Below are 18,215 nucleotides of genomic sequence, written 5' to 3' on the forward strand. Positions count from 1 at the left end.
AAACAAAACAATTCTTCATCTCTAGAGATACCATCTTTCATGAAGAGACACTACCCTTCACTAAAAGCTCTCACACCTTTATACTTCCTGACCCGTTTGATCACATTCCACTTCCAAAAGTCACTGATGACTTAACACTCTCTAATATTCCTACCACAGAGAACACACAACGCCTTTCAACAAACTCCTTTAGCTCCCACCAAAATGCCTCACGTCAAACAGCTCCCTCCACCAATTCTAACCCACCCCGAAGAACCACCAGGACCATTCAACCACCAAGATACCTAAATGACTATGTATGCAACCTTAATACACCATATCCTATTACCAACTACATAAGCAACCACAGACTCAACCACATCTACCATGCAGCAATCTATCAAGTCAGTACTATACATGAACCTCAATTTTATCACCAAGCAGTACATCATTATGAGTGGCGGCAAGCAATGAAGGAAGAGCTGGACGCTCTGGAATCCAATCACACTTGGGAGTTGGTTCCTCTACCTCCTAACAAAAATACAATCGATTCTAGATGGGTTTACAAAGCAAAGCTTAAGGCTGATGGTAGTTTGGAAAGATACAAAGCCAGGCTCGTTGCCAAAGGTTACACGCAACAAGCTGGCATTGACTTTAAAGACACATTCAGTCCAGTAGCCAAGGTCTCGACAGTCAGAGTTTTACTCTCCATTACAGCAGTGAGAAACTGGAATTTCATGCAGTTGGACATAAATAATGCATTTTTAAATGGGAGTTTAGATGAAGAGGTCTACATGGAGATTCCTTTGGGGCATCCAAAACAAAACCAAGGACTTGTATGCCGACTTACTCGATCTCTATACAGCCTAAGACAAGCTTCCCAGCAGTGGTTTAACAAAATCTGTTATACTCTCAAACAACATGGTTTTCGTCAATGCAAGAGTGATTATTCTTTATTCTCTATAGGAGAAGGCTCCTCAATCACCTTTGTACTCTTCTATGTTGATGACATAATCATTGCCGGAGCAAATAATGATATGGTACAACAAATACAGCAAAAGCTTCAATCAGTCTTCAAGTTAAAAATCTTGGGAGATCTTAACTTTTTTCTGGGGTTAGAGATTGCAAAATTCAGAAAAGAAATTTCACTTACACAGAGGAAGTATACTTTGTCTCTACTCGAAGATACTAATTTTCTATACTGCAAGCCAGCTTTAATTCCAATGGAAGCAAACATTAAATTGAGGGCCAAAGAAGGTGACAAGGTTGATGAAGATGCATCAGCCTATCGAAGATTGATTGGACGACTCATGTATCTCACAATTTCTAGACCAGACATAACATTTACAGTGACAAAACTAGCCCAGTTTATGTCTGACCCAAGAGTTCCACACCTCAATGCAGTTCACCAAATCTTAAGATATCTCAAAGCAGCACCGGGTCAAGGTATTTTTTTCTCCTCAAACTCAAAGTTCAACTTGTCAATCTACACTGATGCAGATTGGGGGAGCTGCCTCGATACTAGGAGGTCTACTACCGGCTACTGCACTTTCTTGGGGGATTTCTTAATTTCGTGGAAAAGTAAGAAGCAACCTGTTGTATCAAGAAGCTCAACCGAGGCTGAGTACAGGGCTATGGCCAATGCTGCTTGTGAAGTTGTTTGGCTGACCAATTTACTGAGGTTCATGGATATCACTACTGAATCTACCATGCTTTTTTGTGACAACCTTTCAGCTATTCAATTAATCTCTAATCCAACCTTCCATGAAAGATTCAAACATGTTGAGATAGATTGTCATTTCATTCGCAAGAAAGTTGAAACCAGGTTCATCAAGTTAGTGCACATTCCAACCAAACATCAATTAGCCGATATCTTCACCAAGGCCATTTCAAAACCTCAGTTCCTTTTCTTCATGTCCAAGTTAGGAACATACAATTTGTATGCTCCAACTTAAGGGGGGATATTAGACCCACTTGTATTTACAAATTAATTATGTAAAATTAGATTAGTTACAGTAGTTAGTTACAAACGCTAATTTTTTACTCTTCAATCACTTGTATATATATAAAACCTAACCTCTCTCATTCATTACTTGATGAAAATGAAATTATTTTTTTATTCTCTGAAATCACTGATTTAACAAAGTTCTACACTTTATATACAATAATACACCAAATATATCAAGCTGCAGCTCATATCAAGAAAACTAGTAAAAATAAAAAACTAATTTTTGCCGTAACTCAGTTAAGTTCTTGTAAGTTCTTGAATCTTGCATTCTTGAACTTCTTGATCTGTTTTAATAACACTGAAAATTAAATGAAATCACAAGGCATGGTATTTAGGTACAAATGTGGAAGCTGATTACCGTGGATTATTTTTAAAAGTTATCATTTAACAATCTAAGAGAAAAAGAAATATAGAACAAAATATAGCCTAAACACATTTATCATCAACTTCAACATAAAATGGTTAATGATTAGCACAGCAACAAAAACAATCATAAACACCAATAATTAGAAAAAAAAAACATCAATCCATTATTAAACCTATATATATTATACTGCCAAGAATCAACATCAATCATTACTGAAAAAATAGATTCATAATCAACAAGTTATAATCATCAACAAGTTATAATCAACAACAATAAAAAATAAACAGATTCATAATCAACATCATTAATCAGTTCTTTACTCACTTAATCAAATTATAAATCAACTGAATAACTAAAAAAACAAATAGAAAGATTCAAAAACGTAAAGAAGCGAGAAAATCAACCTGTCCAAGCACGGTGAAGCAAACTCTGACAAGGGGTGACAGCAGCAACGGACGAGGACGCGACGACCAGAGAATGAGATGCGATGACACAGTACAGGGAGCCACAGATGCGACGGCGCAATGTTGGAGACGCATTAGAACCGGCGAGACGAAGCAGAGGAGCTTGTGATCGTGACTTTTAAACTCTGGAGTTCAGCTGTTCGAAATTTTAGGAGAGACTGACTGATGAGGAAGAGGGCTGAGTGGCATTGAGAGAGAATGAGAGACTGGTGAAAAAGGGCAGTTGCGTGACATTGAGAGTAAACAAGAAAGAGGGATTTAGAATTAGGAGGGCTTGACCAAAACCGGCTGATTATTCAAAATCGCCAGTTCAACAGTTTTTATAAAATCCGCACAGTCCAAATAGATTTCTGCCAGTTTTTTTTAAGCGGTCAGATACTTCAACCAGACCGATCTTATGACCGATTTACCAGTTTTCCAGTTCAACCAATCGATCTAGTCCGATTATTACAACTATGCTTTCTAATCTACTATATATTTATATATACACTACAAATAAGTTGTCAATCTATGTGGTTCACAAAAGAACAGATTTTGTTTTTGATATTGGAGTAGCAACGGTATTTTTTCAAAATGTGGGTTGATGGGATGTTATTTTCAAACGTGGAACCGTTTAATTAGATAAACAAAAATCAGACCGTCCGATTTGTGAGAAGTACAGAAATCAGACTGTTCGATTTGTGAGGATACAAAAATCAGATTGAGGAATTTGTGAAATCGGACTAAGAGATTTGTGAGAGAACAGAAATCGGACCGAGGGATTTCTGTTAAAAAAATTAAAAAATTTGAAGTATAGAAATCGGACCCTCCGATTTATGTATCTTCCACATTTTTAAATAACATAAAAAATTACAATGTTAAGGTATATCACCACTTTTACTTCCATATAAAAAAAAAAAAAAAAAAACCCACAAAAGAATGATCCTCCATCCTTATTATACATTAATTTACCACGCACTCTCTATTTAATGCATGTATGTGATCATCGTGGCCCTTGATTTCTTCTTGGGTAACCATATAAATAAGTATATATATTCACCAAGTTCTTTGGTCTATACACCAGCCAAGCAATATGAATGAAGCACACCATTTATTTTTAAATTGATGAGTATGATTTGTCTAGGATGCTTTATTTGATAAATTAAATAAATAAAAAGTTTTCAGGCATACATTTATAGTTTTTGCTAACTTATATTTTAAGAATATAGATTAAACATGTATACCATAAAAAAATTATTTTATAAAAATTATTATAAAAATATTAAAAAAAATTATTATTATATTTTTAAAATATGTTCTTAAGACATAGTTAAATCCTTAATTCATAAAGGGATCGGAGAGTGAGTTAATTATTAATTGTCAATTAACACCAATTACTTTTTCTACTTGTGAGAAGATTGTTAATTAGTATTAAATTCTGTGTAAGATTTCATTATATTAAACCTGCCACTCTCCTATATTGTCCAATAATGTCACCTTAATTAAGAAATGGACACCTTAATTAAGAACTTTGCTTGTGACAACAGTTGACTTAGTATAGATTCTATATATGGCTGCGCTAAAATAAAAAAGTAATTAGTGATTCACATGCCAAAGTTTTGATTAGTAGTTTAGATCAAATTAGGAGAAGTAAAATGGACCGAATTTGCTGGACAACTTGTCAAATTAATAAAAAAGATGGACTAAGACTAATAATTTAAATTTGTCAAATTTATACTGCTTAATTCATAAAATTAGTCAAAATAAGACACAGTAACTAAAAAAACACACACACACATACATATATATATATATATTGGGATGGATATACACTAAATTAAACTTTGTTTTACTAGAGGCTCACCCTTAATTAGAACTCACCTCAACCGGATAAGGACGAAATAAGTACTTGTGGGTTCGAGTACTACTACCACGCCCCTGCCGGTGGGCATACTCTTTTTTTATAGAATTATATAAGCCATTTTTATGAACTAGGTTAGCCACCTGTTCTGGCCTAGCCTAAAAGATGGTGGGTCCACCAAACGGACCCGCTTTCTATCCATATGACATAACGCCCTACATGTCCTCCGATCTTTTGAAGAGATCCTACTACTTGGTAGAAACTTCCAGAGGGTTGGGTCCTGGCAAAAGATGGCCTACCCGGATAAGTTGAGATAAAGAAAGAGGGACTTACCCCTTTTCTTAAGTACGTCACCATAACCCTAACCAAGCTGCCTTATCGTACGGACACATACTTTGGTATCAGAGTATCTTTGTAGGTGGCCCCATCCGCCGTCCAACCGACAAATCGCGCACACAGCTCCTTCTGTCTAAAGTTCACGTTCAAGTTCCCATCAACACCCCAAGCACTTCATCACCAACTGACCATCTGAACCCATGAACAATGGCGTCGTCTATGGGAACTTGACGCGAGATGATGATGGAAGTCTTCCTCCACCCGGAGGATGAGCCAGGAAAGGAGGCAAACAATGAGCGGCAGATGGGCTGCCTCATGAGTAGACTGAGTACGAGGACCTTTCGGAGGTGACCAACCCCTTCTGATCATGGCCACTCCTACGAGCAGTCTCCCGAAAGGTGTCCATTTAGGGATACAAGCAGTGACAACTCCCGAATCATGCAAGAACTCGAGCACAGGGTTCAAAATCTCGAAAGAGAGTTGGCAGCAAGAGACCGCTACAACCCTAAGGTTAGCCAAAACACCTGCTCACGCGTAGAGGCTCAGCTGAGCCATTCTCTCACCCGGTCCCCGTTGAGGAGATCGGGAGAAAGGCAACATGAGGGAAAGGAGGACGATGGGCGCGACCAAACTGACGGTCATACCTAGCCCTTGTACTCCCGAGACAAATCGAGAAGCCAGGAACGTAGGGAGGAGCGAAAAAGGAAACGCCAAGATCCCATGGTAATTAGCGCCGCTCCCTTCCACTCTTCCATCCTCAAAGTTCGCCTACCTAAGAACTTTAACAAGCCGACTGACATGAGGTATGATGGTACCCAAGACCCACAAGAGCACATCACGGCCTTCGAAACCAAGATGAACCTGGAGGGTGTGGGAGATGCGGTTAGGTGTCGGGCGTTTCCCGTGACCCTAGGCTGGCGATCCGTTGGTTCAATTTCCTCCTACAAGGTTCCATAACCACCTTTGCGGACATTTCTCTGAAGTTCCTAACCCAGTTCACCACTCACATCGCCAAGGCAAAGCACCCGATCAACCTCTTAGGGATAACACAACGGGTTGACGAGTCCACGAAAAAGTAAGGTGCTCCAAGGGTCAGAGTTGAGGTACACAATACTAGAAAAGATGGCTTTCTCCTTGTTAGTTTTCTCTCGGAGGCTAAGACAATATTTCTAGGGACACTCAATTACAGTGAGAACTGATCAGGCGATCAGGCAGATACTACAGAAACCCAACCTAGCGAGACGGATGATGACCTGGACAATAGAGTTGTCTCAATACGACATTCAATACGAGCCCCACCATGCCATCAAAGTCCAAGCAATGGTTTACTTCTTAGTAAAGGTGGTTGGTAAACCGCTCGAGGCCTCGAATACACATTGGAAACTCCTTGTTGACGCAGCATCCAACCAAGCGTTTAGTGGAGCATGGATAATATTAGAAAGATCAGAGGGAGTGACTTACGAGCAATCTATTAAATTTGAATTTTTGGTCTCCAATAATCAAACAGAGTACGAAGCCATGATTAGAGGCTTAATGCTAGCAAGAGAGGTCGGAGTAGCAAGGTTCGAAGTCAACAGTGACTCCGAGATAGTAACGGCCCAAATAAATGGGACACAGCAAGCTTGGGACCCGATACTACAAAAGTACTTAGAAAAAACCAAACATTTATGCAAAGGCTCTAAGGAGGTGATAGTCCAGGATGTACGTAGGAAAAGAAACACTAGAGCGGATCTCTTGTCGAAATTGGCCAATACCAAGTCTAGAGTGAAAAATCGGTCTCTCATCTAAGGTTTGGTGAAGGAGCCATCGGTGACTTTATGCTTGGTCCAGAGCCAAAAGGGACCACCTTCCTGGATTGACCCGATCCAACGGTTCCTTGAGGAAGAATATTTGCCAAAAAACACGGAAGAAGCTAAGGTCATGAGAAGAGAGGTCGCCAAATATACGGTGGTGCAAGGTCAACTGTACAAGAGAAGGCTCAATCAACCTTTGCTGAAATATTTGCGGCCCGGGCAGATGGAGTATGTTTTGAAAGAAGTACACGAGGGGTGTTATGGACACCACATTGGGAGAAAGTCGTTGACCTGGAAGCTCGTTAGAGCTGGTTATTATTGGCCCACTATGATGACCAATGCAAGCGAATATGTCAAGAAATGCCTCAGATGCCAAGAAAATACAAACTTTCATAAGGCACTGGCAGAGGAGCTGAGCTCCATCATGGCCTCCCGCCCCTTCTTTCAGTGGGGAATCGATATATTAGGCCTATTTCTGACGGCCCAATGACAAGTCAAATACCTAATTGTGGCCATTGACTACTATACCAAGTGGGTAGAAACAGAGCCATTGGCAAGTATATCGTCCGCAAATTGCAAGAAATTCTTGTGGAGGCAAGTGATCGCTTGATTCGAAATTTCTGAGATCGTGATATCGAATAACGGAACACAGTTTTTCAATAAGAAGTTTAGAGAGTTCCTATCAAGCCTTGGTATCAAGCAAAGGTTCTCCTCTGTGGAGCACCTTCAAAGTAACGGGCAAGCAGAGATAGCAAACAAGGTCATCTTGAAATGATTAAAGAAGAGCTTGGAACAGAGGAAAGACTCGTGGACAGACGAGTTAGCTTCGTTCTTATGGTCTTACAGGACAACGCCACAATCTGCTACCGGAGAGACGCCTTTCCGGCTCACCTACGATGTAGATGCCGTAATCCCTATCAAGATAGGAGGATCCAGCCCAAGGTTGCTGCTGGGAGGAGGTGATGAGGCGAGTGAAAAAGACCTGGTAGATGAGACTAAGGCAATGAATCATTTTTCGGAAGTAGTACTGAAGCAGATGTTGGCACTACGTTACAATCGCAAGGTACGTAGCCGAAGATTTGACGAGGGAGACCTGGTGCTGCAGCGCAACGACATCGGTCCACCGATCCCAAGGAAAGGGGAAATGTCCCCCAATTGAGAAGGACCTTACAGAATGAAAGAGGTACAAGACAAAGGCACATACAAGTTGGAGCGACTAAATGGAAAGAAGATACCCAGGACTTGGAACGCGACGAACCTTAGAAGATTCTACTCCTAACGTCCAGGCGGACTCCTGATCATGCTTTGATTATTTTTCTTTCTTATATTTTGTGCTCATTTGTATTTATTTTGTTTTAATTTTTTAAACCTACTTGTACTGTCGTGATATATAAAAGACGGGATACTTTTTTCCTTGCCATCAGCACGAAATGGCGATAAAGGGTTAAATTTATTAAAAATTAGTATATTTAGAAAAAGAGATTGTCCAAATAAATTAATTTTTCAATGAGTCTAAAAAGAAAAAAGAGACATTTATTTAAAAACAAAAGAGTACAAATCTTTTATATTTAATGAGTAATATTATATAACTAATAAAATTTATTATTTTTAGTCCATATTTAGTAAATTTTAAATACTAAAAACTACATTTTAATAGTATAAAATTAAAATATTAGCCAAAAATATTGACTAATATTAATAAAACTTGTTAACCTCTAATATTTTTCATATTTAATTATAATTTATAGCAACAATCTATTATGTTGGCTTTTAGATTTACTGAACTTTTTTTAGGTTGATAATAAAAAAATAATTATACTACCTGTACACAAAATGTTAGAAATCAAATAAGTCATTCATATAAATATATATTAAAATAAATAAAATAATTCATATATACATAAATATATTTTGGTTGATTTGGTAACTAATAGTTTTTGGTTTAATTACTTTGTCGGTTCGTATAATTTTACCGAATTTTTAATTAGATTTTTATATTTTTTTTTCTTTTCAATTAGTTCCCTATATCATATTAAATTTTGTAACTAAGTTCTTATAGTAGTGATAAAAACGTTGAAATTAATAAAATATTTTGTTAAACTATACAGAATATTGAATTAAATGTTAGGCATATTTATTTTGTTTAACGGAATATTATGTTAATTTCAATATTTTTGTCACGGCAAAGACTTAATTACAAAATTTGATATTGTATAGGGACTCAATTAAAAAAGAAAAGTATAGGATCTAATTAAAAATTTAGTAAAACTATAGAGATCGACATAATAGTTAAACTATTTTTATATACAATTATACTATTTTTTATCAACGAAAAAGAAAATGTAACTAACTTGAGCTGGTATCCATTTAAGTAAATATTTAAAATTTAAATTTTATTTTATATATATTATAATTTATTGATCAAAAATAAATTTTTAAATAAAATTTAAATCTTATTATTAGTTATTATCCCATCACAAGTGAGCTAATGCAAGTGTAGAAAACTAAAAATAAACTCGAAGATAAAGGCGTGTAAGCTAGAAAAATTATTGTAGTAATAATTTCTTTCAATGTCTTCCTTGACCTTAATACTTTCACGTGTGTAATTGATTAATGTGACACTTTCCTTTTATTTATATTTTTTTTACAGAATCAATGTGATACTTTTTGGTGAATACCATTGGAAAAATTTCGGCCGTATATAAAATTAAATAGAATTTATCTAATTTGTGTTTTAAATACATGTTAAGATGATAAATTATTTTTTTAAATATAAAAGATTTAAATTTTTAATATATTTATTTTTTATTTATTAAATAAAAATATTTAAAATATTCTATTAATACTAATCTTATAATGTATTTTTAAGGTATATATTAACTAAACCCAATTAAATATTAAGATCCCAACCAGGTATATGTAGACCTATTAAATTTGTCATTAATTCTTCATTCACATATATATAGCTCGTAATTAACACCACAATTCAAGTTATTCTTTCTTTATTGATTTTTTCCTTCTTTGGGTGAAAGTTGAATTACTAATTTTTATAATAATAATGGTACTAAGGTTGTGTTTGTTTACAGAGATAAGACACTAAAACACTGAGACAGATAGAAACACAAAATCGTGTTTGACAGAAAAGATATAATTTAGAGACATTGAATTAATGTATTTTGTGTCCATTTTAACAGAAAAGACACAAAAATACTAACAAGGGACATAATTTATTTTTTATTTTTTCTTTCATTATTCTTGTTATTTTTTATAATTATATTTTTTATTATTATATTTTTCATCTCAAAATTTTTGAATTAAAAAATGAGAATAAATTAGATTTTCATAATTTGTTCTAATTTATCACCAAATAGAATACAAAAACATAAAATTTTGTGTCTCTATCTATCAATATCTTGTCCTATCTTATTCTTAATGTTTTATCCTATCTTGTTCTCGAAAACAAACACAGCCTAACATATATAGCAAAGCTTTAAGGCAACAATTGATTATTGCATACGGAAGAAAAGAAAATATTATGAATTAACTTTTTTTTTTGTTTTATTCATTTACGACTTTGTTAGTGAATTATTAACTTAAAAAGATTGATTTATGAGCAAAATCGATAGAAGAATATCACAGAAGAAGACACATTTGAGTAAGAAGCTAATTAAGGAAATGAAAGAGAGAAAAAGAGTCGGCTGAGAACATTGATTAAGTCAAAAAGGATGAGATAAACTTGTTTTATAAACATTATAGTCAATAACATAATCACTCCTTTGAAGAGAAAAGTTGATCACGGTAGCATAAATAATTAATAAATTCATATCCAATTACATCATAGTCGGGACCTAGCATGGATATGATTAAGTGGGCACGTACTTAATTACCCAAACACAGTATGATAAAGCACCGTATTAGCTTTAATTAATTAAATGGGTCTTATAGCAATTCCTATCTATTGTAATTTAAAAATGTTATATATACATCAGTTATTAAATTTATTAGTCTATATATAATTATATTGATTCACATAATTTTTTTAATTAGTAATTAATTAATAGAATAATTAAAATTGTCATAGTAAAATAATTAAAATTTCAATAAACGAATAATTAAACTGATTTATAATAATATAATAAATTTTTTTATTAGGTATTTTTTAACATAGTAGCTAATTTTTAGTGTATATTTAACACAAATAATTTTTATCTCACTGATGAAAAGCTAACGAAAAACAAAGAGCAAAAATTTATTTAATTTAGTTTCTAAAATGATACCGGTATGTTTTATTTTGATTTTAATATTTTATAAATTTATATTTTGTATATATCATTTCCCCCCTAATAACTGGTCAATTTTCATTGAATTGTGAATACATTTCAGAAACTAAATTTTAAATTTTATTAAGAACTGATTAATTATAAGGCGTGATTGAATTGTAATTATTTTATATATGGATCAAATGAAACTTTTACTTGGAAAACAAGATAACGAAAAGTTTGAGCCTTTAGCTGTAGAAGATTTGGGATTCAGTCTCTTTAATTGGCATCATAAGAGAATTAGAAAAAGGATGATAGAATTAACGAAAAAGTAAATTAAAGAGAAAAACCTAAAATAGTCCTGGACAATTATTTTGAAAGACAACGAAATTTTTGACAAAAAAAAAAAAAAAACTCAATTCGACCTCTAACAATTACTTCGAAAGGACAACGAAGCTCCTGTACAAAAAAAAAAGTCAATGTTGTTTTTTTAGCATAAAGACTAATCTGTCCCAAAAAAAATCAGAAGTCGAATTTAGTATTTTTTTTTTTCTTGAGACTCTCGTTGTCCTCTCGAAATAATTATGGAGTATTCACTCTAAATTAAACCTGAAGATAGAGAATGCCATATAGTAAATGAAAAAAGAAGAAATAAGAGCTTGTTGTGGGCCTGAAATTAAAGAGGGTAGGGGGTGAATTTCAGAGAATGCATGTAGTGGATACTTTCTTATTACAAATGATTATGTTTTTGGTCACTTTTTGATATATTTGGAAGATCAGTACATGAAAGTCATACAAGAGCTGATGATCGCCAAAAATATTATAAAAAATAACCAATCAAGCTTCATTATCTGAAGTTGCTAAAATTATTAAGAGAGATTATGAATCCACATTTATAGTTTATTAATATTTTATAGAAAGATAATATAAATGCACAATAATGCATGGTTTCTCCTGCCTCTTTAATTCTTTCCGAGACATTATATACAGACTTTGGGTCTTAATTACTGATATTTATGAGTTGTAAATTTCAAATGTTATTGACTAAATCAATATATTATTCTTAAATTAATATATGATCAAATACAATTTATTAAGGGTGTATATGTGTACCTATTTAGTATGTATTGAGTTAATCATATCGCCTAGTCTTTCATTTTTTTTAAGTAATAAAAATTAAGTAAGCTTAATTAATTTATGCCAAAAAATAATTTTAAAGTGTTGTCTCATACTTATAATGATTATTGTGGTTAGAGACCTAATTCAAGTGACACATCTTGTATTTCTCAAATAGCCACATGCATCCAGACTCGAATCTGGTTGAAATTAGAAGTGGAATATGAATCTATTTAATGCGTGTGAGTATGCAGTGTAAATGTGTTATGTATTAATAAGATAAAAAAAAAAAGAATGATTAAATTTTTATGTTTAGAAAATGTGAATTTTATAGTAAGCAAGCAACATTTAGGTTGTGTTCGAAAAGAGATAGAAATTAAGAGATAAAAATTAAATTAAGTCTTTGTATCATATTTAGTGTAAAATATATTAGATTGAGTTATGTCTTAATATTATGTTTAATTTAAGGTAAATATAGAAAATGAAATAGATTTAAAATTTAAAAAATTAAATAAAAATATTTTTTTTAAAAAAATATTATTAAAATTTTGGACTTTATCTCTACAAATTTTAATTTTTTATATTTTTATTTTTTAAAAATACTGAAAGGACTAAAATTTTAGTTTTAATCACTGACTACTAAACATAATGCTAAATCTCAATTTCAGTCTCAATTTCTAAAAATAAATATTTTGCTGGTGTTTCATTTAATAGTTCTAAGTAGATCTTGAATTAGTAGAGCATTGTAAAAGGCATAGACAATATAATGAGCAAAACTAAGGAGAGTGAAGAGTGTCTTATTTCAATTTTCCTTTTTATAATTTTCCTTATCCCTTTTAACCACGTCTCATTAATTACGAAGGATCACTCACTACACTACTCAACATAATAAGACCTAGACTACTCAACATAATAAGACCTAGAACTTGAAAAATAAATAAAATAAAAAGTGAATACCTCATTCTCATTCGACCCTCACAATTACTTCGAAAGGACAACGAGGTATCCAAGATAGGTAAAAGCATACCTATACATATAGATGTACGATATATCCATAGCATTATATAAATATATACAAAATACAAGTCAATGTAATGTATAGTAAGAAAGAAAAATGTGATTCAATTATTTTAGGTGATGTAGTAGTGTCAAATTATACACTATTTCTGCCTCTACCCGTGCACAGGGATTGTTTTTGTTCTTGAAGAGGGCCCATCGATCATACTCACTAGAGCACTGTAAAATATGGTACGTAAAAGATAACGCAAAGAAGAAAAAGGGGTAATTGTAAATATAAACTAAGATAAAGAATTTCACTTATGTATGTATGTCCACAATTTAATTTTTCATTTTGCCATCATCACAATATGCAAGCTTCCATTAGAAGTTAATTGATATGAGAAGACATGAATTATATAAAGTTTGTGAGGGCGTACGTGGAACAAAACAAAGAGAAATCAATGCCTGCTCGTGTGTGAAAAATCAGAGCTAGGATGATATAGAATAGAATAATGTGAAATCATAATGCGGACATATATATATATGGACTAAAAAGCAAGTAAGTGTAATTCTTCCTAGCTAATGAATAATAACTCAAATAGTATAGTCTCTCTATACTCAATTAAGAGGTTGTGGGTTCGAGTCTCATATTTTTTGTAAAAAAAAAAAAGTGTAATTCTTCCTAAACAATAGAATGTGTTGACATGAGGAGGGACCTAAACAATAAAACTGTATATGAGAATTTCATCTCGTATGGCTCAAACAAAAAAATCCAATACTGGTTGTAACGGAAATGGATATGTTAAATAATAAAAAATTTTAAACTTCTTAATTTAATCTTATTATTCCAAATCTTATTTGAAGATAAGAAAAATATATAAATCCTTAAATTGATCTAAAGATGAAATTGTAAGTTACTATTTGCTTTTGCGAATAAACTATAACTCAAATGACATAATCTCTCAATCCTTATATAAAGGTTCCGAAAAAAGTTACAACTTGCTTTTGTTTGTCACAATCTAATTATAATTGTGTTTCTGATGACTTCAAGGTCTAATATTGCTCCCCTCTCTCTCTTCTGAAGTGTTCAAACCAAGTAATTGGAATGTCAAAGACCACTCCTTGTATTATTATGCTAAAAAAAATTCAAGAAAGACTTGATATATATAATTATGATATGGACCTATATTTTTAGACTTTGTATAATATACTTTGTCAAGACTTTGTATATATATATATATATTTGGAGAAAAACATATTATTCACTCAAATTGAAGAAATAATGTGATATGAGTAAGCAAAGAAACATATATAAATATAAGTTTGAAAAAGTTAAATTTATATGTAATTGAGTTGGAGTTGTTAGCTACATATGCTTTATTTACTTTTAGTGTTTGTTTGTATTAAGTTTTAAGACCCACGTCCAGCATAGCACCTCATGAATTGAATTTGATGGGAAATAATTATAAATATAAATGTTGCTGTTGATGATGATGATGATGAGTGGCATCTGGTTTGGATTGCAACAAGAGCAAAAATGGGGAATGTCGTTATGAGTACAAGCGGCATGATTAGGGCAAAGAACCATTTCTCACTTTTTGGTGTAACCTTTCTTTTATGTTCCACATTTTACTTTAGCCTTGGGTCAAACCCCTCCCTCCCCCCAAATTTCTTCCCTCTTACCATCATTGCCACATAACTGCTACACTACTATACATATATGAAAAAGTATAGGTAGGCAATATAAATAATTGATATATCGGATGTTTATTTTACTAGATGTGTGGATGGTTATTCTAATATTAAGATTTAGGCGGGTAATTTGGAGATGTATTGCGTTTTGATTTGATCGGTGGTTGTTTATGTTATTCAAGAAAGTTATTGGTTACCTAGCATAACCCTACATATATTCATTGATCACCATAGTGAACCACGTCCGGTAAACCACTAAAAATGCATCTGAATTATTTTATCGTCGACACTAAATTTTATTATCGACAAAAATATTTTTAAATTGTTTAAAACGTAACAAAAATATACATGTGTAAATTGAGACGTTCTATGTTAAAAAAAAAGTAATATGCAAACTGAATTTTTTATGTAGTGAATAAGACTCTAATATTTGCAATGAGTCACATCACACTCTTTCATTAATAGAGCAGGTCTTTAATCACAATTAGATATTTTTCGAACATTTTTAAATTATTTAAAGATATTTTTGTTAATAATAAAATTTAAAAATATTTTTGTCAATCCTAAAATAATTCGATTGTATTTTTTGGTGGTCTATCCAAAAAAAATTTTAAATTAATTAAGATGTGGTAGTCATCAACAATGCATATATACATGCTAACTTGAAGTATTAATAGAACATGGTTAAGACTTTTTATGTATTACGCACATATAACATATATACATTTTTTTTAAAGAATAAGAAAAATGGGTCATTCTAACAAGATTATATAATATGTGGACGTTTTTAGAAATAGTAGTAGAGCACTGTATACTCGATCTAACTGCAAAATAATGCAACAACCATGCATTAATATATGAATCGATATGATTATTGAGACCAGGACCAGGATGGTATGATGAGAACTGATACATTAACAAAAACTAGCTAGGTTTAGGGTGGTCAAATCAACAACCATTATCATAGCCAACCTGTCTGATTTATTCCACTTGCACTTTTTGTTCACTTGTTGAAATTACATAATCATTATTAACAGAATTTTAAGCATGCTTTCTTTTATTATTTAGGATGAACTTATAATTAACATCGTTCCACACATGAGGACATACATTTTGACACTTTTTTTTTTCCCTAATCTCTTTTTCTTTGTTTTTTTTTTGTCCCGTGGAGGTCCAAAGGCCTAGAATATAAAAAAACTACACCAAACCAGAAAAAAAATCAGGAGGAGAATGATCCAGCAAAATAAATTCTTGATCACAATCCAAAATCATATTAGCTAGTCCATCTGCAACTTGATTTGTTTGGCTCTTGGGATGCCATTCCACTTCCAAATTTTCTTCCACATTAGAGAGGAAAGGGGATCATTATTAGTAAGAGTTTGGCAAGCGTACTTGATGGTAAATTCACCATGAGAGTTTGGTTTCTAGAAAAGAGTATCCTTTCCTTCATAATGTCTGGGGGGATTAATGGAGTTGATTCTATTTATAGTATGGTTAAGGAATAAATTGTCCATCATGTTAATATTCCAGGTTCCATCGTTGCAAATATACTCTTTTAGTTTACAATTCTCCTCACCTGACATAAGTATCAGAGATGTCAGGTTAATGAGTTTTGAACCTGGTGCAATCCAATCCTCTTTTCAGAAGTTGATTTTTTTACCATTCCCAATAATATGACTAGTATTCATCAAAAGTTTTGGCCAAATGTTAACAATACTTTTTTAAAGATGCGAGTCTCCACTATACGTATGAACACTCTTTGAAATCGAACAACCTCTACCATACTTCCTAAGCATAACTTGGATCCAAAGGTCTTGCGGATTGTTGATGATGTTTTACCCTCTTCGTTCACTTTGTTGAGCTTTCTGAATCCTAAACCACCCTGATTTTTAGGAGTACAAATTTTCTCCCATCTAATCAAATGCGTTTTTTTGTTGTAGCCGTGTCTCCCCAAATGAAATCTTTCTGGATTTTTTTTCTATGAATTTACAGATACTCTTAAGAACCATTAGATGCTACATTGGATAAATAGTCATAGCTCCCATTACAGCCTGCATCAATGTGACTCTACCTGCCGTAGATAAACAACCAGTTTTTCACCCCTAAAGTTTGGCACTAATACTATTTTTGATGTGATTGAAATGGTTCTTACTAATTTTGGTTCCTTGGATAATTGCCCCAAGATACCGCCCAACCACTTCTATTAGCAACATCTTGTCTAGTTCGAAAAGGGACATTCTTGGAGAATTAAATATTGGTTTTTTCATTATTCACCGCATGACCATAAGTCTTGCAAAATCTATTGCGCACAGTCTGAATGCTATCTAACTACTCCGAAGAGGCCTCAACAAACAAGATCAAGTCATCAGCGAACATGAGATGAGAGATTTGAGGTCCATTTCTCCCAGCTCTCATCGGATTCCAGCTCCCATTATCAACTCCCTCCATAATAAGATGTGTCAATTGGTCCATACAAATAACGAAAAGGTAAGGGGATAGCAGATCCCCTTGCCTGATACCACGAGAAGGGTTGAAAGATTGGCTTCTTTGCCATTCCACGACACAGTGAAGCTGGGAGAAGATATGCAATTCATAATACAAGTGCACAATTGATCCGGAATTCCAAACTCTAAAAGAGAATCATGAATGAAACTCCAGCTGATTCTATCATAGACTTTTATTAAATCAATTTTTATAGACATAAATCTCCTGCTCCCTTGATTTTTTTTCATAGAATGAACCATTTCTTTAACAATCACAATGTTATCATGAATGTTTCTACTCGGTACGAAACTAAATTGAAAAGGAAAAATTCTATCTTTGAGAAAAAGTTTCAATCTAGTAACCATATTTTTTGAAAGACCCTTATACATGACATTGCAAAGAAAAATAGGCCGAAGCTGATTCAAGAATTCTGGTCTGTCCACTTTGAGGATGAGAACAAGCATGGTTTCATTTATCAACTTCACATTCTTAGTGTTTCTCCAGATATTGATGATCATCTCTACGACCTCCTTGTGAACAATATCCCAATTATGATGATAGAACGCAGCAGGAATGCCATCCACCCCAGTAGCTTTGTAGGCACCGATATCAAAGAAAGCTTTTCTAATCTCTTCTGCATCAGTAACTCTGGTCCCCCCCATGACTCTCTCTTCAATAACAGGAAAAAAAAGTTTTGGTGCATTGACATCTCTTTCTTTAAATTTTATCTTATTTAAAGAGATTACTAAAATAAGTGGCAGCCATTTCTTTAAGATTGTTCTGCTCTTCTTTCCAAACACTTTCCTCATTTTTGAGGCTCAGAATTTTGTTTCTCCTTCTTCGAATAATAATTTTCATATGGTAATACCTAGTGTTTC

At 33.2% G+C, this 18,215-nt stretch overlaps 1 protein-coding gene across 1 annotated transcript; it reads right to left on the reverse strand.

Annotated features, from left to right (window-relative positions):
• Window positions 1–17,181: 17,181 nt before the first annotated feature.
• Window positions 17,182–17,999, reverse strand: LOC140183273 (uncharacterized). Its single transcript, XM_072231307.1, has 2 exons — window positions 17,700–17,999; window positions 17,182–17,424 (listed from the first exon to the last, which is right to left on the reverse strand). The coding sequence occupies exons 1-2, from the start codon at window positions 17,997–17,999 to the stop codon at window positions 17,182–17,184; spliced, it is 543 nt and encodes a 180-aa protein (XP_072087408.1).
• Window positions 18,000–18,215: the final 216 nt, after the last annotated feature.

The sequence above is a fragment of the Arachis hypogaea genome, chromosome 20 (genome assembly GCF_003086295.3).
Source record: "Arachis hypogaea cultivar Tifrunner chromosome 20, arahy.Tifrunner.gnm2.J5K5, whole genome shotgun sequence".
Lineage (NCBI taxonomy): Eukaryota > Viridiplantae > Streptophyta > Magnoliopsida > Fabales > Fabaceae > Arachis > Arachis hypogaea.

What these genes read in the sequence shown, in the direction of transcription:
- LOC140183273 (XM_072231307.1), bottom strand. Translation starts at nt 17,999, where the DNA reads ATGGGGGGGACCAGAGTTACTGATGCAGAAGAGATTAGAAAAGCTTTC. An exon ending in AGGGTCTTTCAAAAAATATG is followed by an intron (nt 17,425 to 17,699) that starts GTTACTAGATTG and finishes ATCTTCTCCCAG; the next exon opens with CTTCACTGTGTCGTGGAATG.